General features: G+C 50.2%; 1 protein-coding gene across 1 annotated transcript in view; it reads right to left on the reverse strand.

The window, feature by feature from the left end:
• BTBD8 (BTB domain containing 8) overlaps positions 1-4,748 on the reverse strand; it is a 38,074-nt gene extending 33,326 nt beyond the window's left edge. The window contains exons 1-2 of the mRNA XM_055815358.1: positions 4,403-4,748; positions 4,151-4,333 (exon numbers count right to left, since the gene is read on the reverse strand). Of these exons, the coding sequence (XP_055671333.1) occupies positions 4,151-4,333; positions 4,403-4,509 (290 nt within the window). The 5' untranslated portion in view covers positions 4,510-4,748. The remainder of the gene's footprint in view (positions 1-4,150; positions 4,334-4,402) is intronic.
• Positions 4,749-6,069: the final 1,321 nt, after the last annotated feature.

Raw genomic sequence — 6,069 nt, forward strand, 5'->3', positions numbered from 1 at the left:
CCCATATTGCCCATATTTGTAGGTCGGGGTTTGTTAATTCTGTTTGGTTTGGAAGGGATGGAGTTTTTTTCAGCTGTATGGCTGAATCCCTTATGTGTTAATGCAAGGGAAAGAATAGTTGTGGAGCCAAAAAACGCACCTGCAAGTGCCACAGAAAGAACTTTGCAGTTAGCTTGTTTTCAAGTTACCTGAATCAGTCAGAGAAGATACTCCTTGCATGGTAAGGTACACTATATCAACAGGCACGAGGGGTGAGACGATAAAAAGGAAGGACCGTATAAGAATAACTGTATTATAAACCACAAAATTTCAAGAACATGGAAGGCATGCTATTCTTCTGACACAGAGTGGTGTGCAGTCATAACCCACTAGAGGGGAATGCATAAGCCTAGATACCAAAGGTAAGATTGCTGAGGCATAAGTGTACAGTAATTCAACATACATGAGCAGAAGTCATGTTTGCCTCCTCCAAAACAGACAGAATCCAATGGGGACTATGACTACCTAGTAATCAGTAAGAATAACCTCATGCCTAACTTAAAGAAATGTTTCCCTTTTTAGCTACTTTGCAATCCAGTGTTACGGAAATATAACTGGAAATTGTATTATATTTAACAAAAAAATATTCACAAACGTGTTTTATTTGGTGCAACTGCTTTATGAAAACCTCATGTGCAAAAGAAGGTTAAGCTGAAGGTTGAGCTAAGCCATCATCTTCTGTAGTGCCAGACTGATGTCATGTAATTTTAACAGGTACCCATCCCTGGCTTGATTCTTTTCCCCTGCGCACAGAAAAGATTCTGACAGAAACGAGCAACAACGAGATTACAAGAGGTGTGACTGAGTAACAGATGAAACGGGAACAATACTATAGGGTATCTGTTGTATTAATAGCAGTTACTACAGTCTAAGATTTTTTTTCTACAAGGGAAACGTGCATAGAGTCTACAGAAAGATGTTCCTGTCATCGTGCCGTCTAGGAGTTAACCTTCAAGAATGTTTTTGCCCGCACTTAAGCTAGACGTAGCATCCTTCTGCTGCCTCATACAGAACTATACAAACATAACACAATCAAAGCCTTGGCTGGTCTACTTTGAATCAACTACTGGTAGTGCAAATTAACTCCCGTGGCAGTAAATATCACAATGGCAATTGTATTCCTTTGTATTTGATCCATGTTATTGGTTTTTAACTGGATCTGACTGTCATTAGGTCCTTCTCTGTCCTTCCTTAAATCAGATCCCATTAATAATATACTAGGAGACAATGACAATAACAACTAGGTTTTTATTTCTAAAGCTGTATTTTTTCCAACTAAAAGAGTAAAAAGCAGTTTGCCTCTCAGCAGGCAAGATATTAATCATCTAATGATCTGTGACAAACTGTTGTCCTTCAGAGATGCTAAGTTTCCCTCTTCTTGAGGCAGACTGCAGAACCCTGCTTGAGCAGTCATCTCCTGCCATTGATGTGCTTGCAATTATTGACCCTTTTCTAGCTGCATTACGAAGAGTGACAGAAGGCTACAGGAGGGCAGTCAATATTACATTAGCTTCATCAGGCAAAAAAGTGGGGTGAATGGTGTCTAAAGTATGGATGCTGCACTTCCTGGTGACCAGCACTTCCTTGCTGGTATCTTCAGACAGTGCAAGTATAGGGAGGGAAACAAAGTAGCGTTCAGCTGCTCATCTATTTCATGCTGAGACTATGCAGAAAGATCAGCATGAAGTTCACAGTGTCCTCCATCCTGCTCAAAAACACTTGGGAGTTTGGGAAAAGGAACCGCACAGCCTTCAGCACACAAGTGACATGTAGCCCACATCTCTCCTGATTAAGAGAGACAGAGGCCCAAAGGAAGTATGTCTTACTGAGATGCATGCCAGATATAGCTTGTGAGAAAAAAAACACAAAACCCCCAAGGAAAAATAGAAGCTGAATACAAGCAGGAAAAGGAATGAGATTTTCTTAGAGCTCTGATGAACTCTTCAATACTATACTAGTATTCCACTTCTACTCTACAAGCAAACAGTGTTTATAACCATAAATCCTAGGATTTTTGAGGGAAGACTACAATGTTCTCTTGGGGGCTCAACAGCAGCTACAGGTCTTTGTTACAACTCATCATGCAATTCAGATGCTCCAAGAACTAGGCTAGCTTCCAGTAAACCTCAAGCTGTAATTTAAGGCACTGTTTTGGATTTGTGAAGATCTAATTAATCTGCATCTTAATGCTGAGAAACCAGTGAGATTCAACAACTTCTGATACTCGCAGAAGTTATTGTTTGAACAATGAAATTAGGCTCTTTTCAACCAAAGCTGCTTCCTTGCCTTGGTCCAAAGCAGTTCACCACCATCAAACTCCACTGTATTTTGTATCACAAATTTTCACAGAATGTATTAGGTTAGAGGATTCAAAAGCTTTAGTATCAAACAGCACTGAAGACTACCCTAAGAAAAACCAACCATTTTGCAAAATGCACTTAATCCATAGCTTAGAATATATGGAGGCTTAATTTGAAGAGTCTAAACTCACAATGAAAAGATAAAAGGTTTATAATTAGATGAGCTGTTTTGATTTTAGAAGTGTTTTTCAATACCATGCTTTCTGGAGAACATGCAGGACTCTAGAGATCATTACTTGCCTTCCAGCAAACACAGACAAAATTGAAAGCAAGTATCAGTGAACTGTAGACATATTAAATGCTTACCATTAGGAAAACAAAGGAATGATACAACAGTATATAAGTAATTAATTTGGAAATTGGGATTTGGAATAATTATTTTAAAATAATTTGCATTATCGTGCTTTTGCATTGGTCCTCTGTACCACCACTCACATGAATGTGAAGCAAATTAATGAAACCAAAGTAATAATGGAGTTAAGAAATATACGAGGCGTGAACCATGCTGTTTTGTTGCTTACTGCTTGGTTTGCTTATGCTCCTGGGCAGACTTTGACAGTAACTGAACAAATGCCAGTTTATCAGCCTGTTTCACTACAATGATTCTGCGTTTTAGATATTACCTGCAGTTCAAAAAGTTTTCTTTCATACTTACTATGACTTCTATACCCTGAATGCATATTTTTAGCCATCTGCTGCCTTATTTACAAATGTAAGGAGAATGAGTGAAACCAATAGGGAAAGGTCAGCCTAGGTTATATTTTAGGCACTAAACTTTGAACTGCAGCATCCTTGCCCTCCTCTTACCAACAGTCTCAGTAACCTGCAAGCACATACATTTTTCTTGGCACATCCTGAACTCCTCTGAAGTCGCGGAAGCCTACCACTTTGCTCCTGTCCACGCCCCAAAGTGCCGGCTATTACATTGCAGCTGTTTTATAGAAGGTAGGTGGCACCACCACAGCTTTGTTAGAGAAAAGCAAACGCTGCTCTCAGTTCTTTGAAAGGAGGATTAGAGGCACTTACAGGCAAGGAGGATTGCAAGGTTGGTGGTGGCACCAGCTAACACCCTTCCCGTACTCACCTAAGGTTTGGAGCAAGACAAGCGAGATGTCAAATATGTGCTAACAGCCGGCAATGGGAACACATGTGGGCCCTTACACCAGTCCCTGGGGAGCAGCCAGCCTACACACTGCACGGCCGGCACGGCACGCCTGGCTCAGGGATCCAAGTTCCGTGGGAAAACTGTGCTGCATTTGGCCTAGCCCAGAGGTCACTAGGATTTACGCGATGATCGCACAGCTTCTAACTTGACGCATCCTCATTGAGCTTGATGAAGTCCTTCTACGTCTCCAAATCCATAACTTCTTGGGTTTTTTTACCATGACAGAGTGGATTTTCTTTGCTGTTTTCACTAGGTAATCTTCCTAACGAGTGTATTAGTAGGCACAGACGGTTTTAAAGGATACATTCGGGATTTTTGCTGCGTTTTCTCTTGTTCTCTTACAAAGCCTTTACATACCACAACAAACTCACTACGGTGGAAGAGTAGGCCCATGCGCTGTCAGCAGAGGGACCAAGGCAGAAGAAAGCAAGTTACAGGGAAGTAAGACCTTTGCAAACGCTGCCGGCAGGCTGTGAAGATGCTGCTTTGAACGGGAAAGCTTTAAAGCAGGTGTTAATACCGGCAAGAAGGGAAAGGAAGGCCAGGGGAGCGACGCCGCCACCAGCCGCCCCGGCCGCGCACTCACCGCAGGAAGCGCCGGAACTCCGCGGGCCCCACGCCGTCCAGCAGCAGCACCTGGCGGGGCGGCCCCCCGCACAGCCCGGCGAAGAGGCGCGGTGCCCGCGCCAGCAACACGGCCCGGTGCGCCCGCAGCGCCGCGTCGCCCACCCGGATGGTCACGTCGGAGCGCGTCCCCTCCGCCAGCAGCCTACGGGAGCGTACCGTTACCGCCGGCCCCGCGCCCGGCCCGGCCGCCCGCCCGCCGCCCCGCGCCTACCTGCCGAGGTCCTGCCGGAGCTGCTCGGCCAGCGCCTCCTGCAGCCGCTGCCGCTCCACCGCCGCCGGGCCGGGACCCTTCGGCGCAGCGCCGCCGCAGCGCGCCATGTGCCAGCCGCCGCTCCGCTCCGCGCCCGACGCGGCGGCAGAGACGCGGGGCGGGGATCGACGGACAGTCCCGCAGCGGAGACGCCGAGAGGGCGGGCCGCCGCGGTCACGAAAACAACCGGGGCAGCGCTCGTCGCCGCGGGTGGCGCCCGCCTTCCCGCCAGCGCCGGCGCCAAGGGACCGCCTCACAACGAGACGCGGGAGCCCCGCGGTGCGGGCAGCGGCGCCGACCCCGCTGTCTCGCGGGGAGCGTGGCTAGAACTGGCCTCCGCCAATAAGGGCCGGCGGCGCTCCTCCTGGCCCCGCCCCTCCCCGCGGGCCCCCTACCGGGGGGCGGGCGGGCCCGCCCCGCCTCCCCGCCCTCCCCGCGGGCTGGGCGGGCCCTCCCTGCGGAGGGGTGGGAGGGGCCTTCCGGCCCGGCCCCGCCGCGCCCCGGCTGCTGCAGGGGGGGCGCCCTCTGCCGGCCGCCGCCCGCGCCGGGCTGCCCCGCTGCCCCAGCCCGGCCGCTCTTTTACCGAAGAGCAGCGCGATCGTACGCAGTCGGTGCCTGCCGCGACTGGGACGGCAGCGCCGGCTGTTTCAGCAGCAGAGTCTGGCTGCTGATTGTTGCCCGTTACCCGCGCACCGGCTGCACTGCTGCCGGGGGACCGGACACCGGCCCGCGGGCGCTCCTGGGGCTGAGCCGCACCGCCCGGCGCCGCTGCCTGGCCGAGGCACCCATCTGCTGCGGGGGCGGCACCCTTCCGAGGGTGGCAGCGCCTCTCCAACTCGAAGTCAAAAAAAGCGCGTAACTATTTAAGCTGATGAATGCTGAAAATATTTGAGGTGAAATTATCCTTTAGAGGCTGGTACCAGCCTCGGATGGAAAAGGCGAGATCGGTACCGTTACCTCGATACTGAGGGGACTCTTCCTTGGGTTTTGCGTGAAAAGCGGCGGATGGCCAGCCACGAGCTCACAGACGGCTAACAGCACCCTTGGTCCACGTCCCTGCCAGGATTACACCGGGTGAGAGGCTGGCGAGGGCCGTGTCTCGTACCTGCCTGGGAGACTGCGGCTGGAAAGGGACAACGCAGGTGGCGGTGCGGGGCCTGTTGGGGCTGCCCAGCAATGGTCAGTGCTCTCCTGCTCCGGTGTGGACAGTTGGCTCAGGCTCCGCTGGCTCCGATGCCTTCCCCAGCGGGTCCTTGTGCCTCCTCACCTGTCCCCAGGGCACTGCGCTTGCTCTGCAGGTGGAAAGGGAGCCCTTGGAAACCCTGTGGGCAGGTGACTCACCTCTTCTGGGGACTCGTTTTTTGCCTGTTTTCTTTGTAGTTAGCATCCGATTTTCTTCTCCCCTGCCATCACATGCAAGTTAATTCTACCCTCTGTTTCCATAATCACTGTGTCTCTTCCTCCTATAAACACAGGAACCTGGCAGCAGATCTTGGAGACAAGAACAGTAGTTGCTAACATAGAAAGGATAATGCCAAGAATGAGGCATTATTTCCGAGAAACTACAGCAATCATAGCATAAGGAAGGCTGCGCAGCAGACAAGACACTTCAGCTATTCAAACCCAGT

Source organism: Falco peregrinus, chromosome 10, assembly GCF_023634155.1.
Source record: "Falco peregrinus isolate bFalPer1 chromosome 10, bFalPer1.pri, whole genome shotgun sequence".
Taxonomy (NCBI): domain Eukaryota; kingdom Metazoa; phylum Chordata; class Aves; order Falconiformes; family Falconidae; genus Falco; species Falco peregrinus.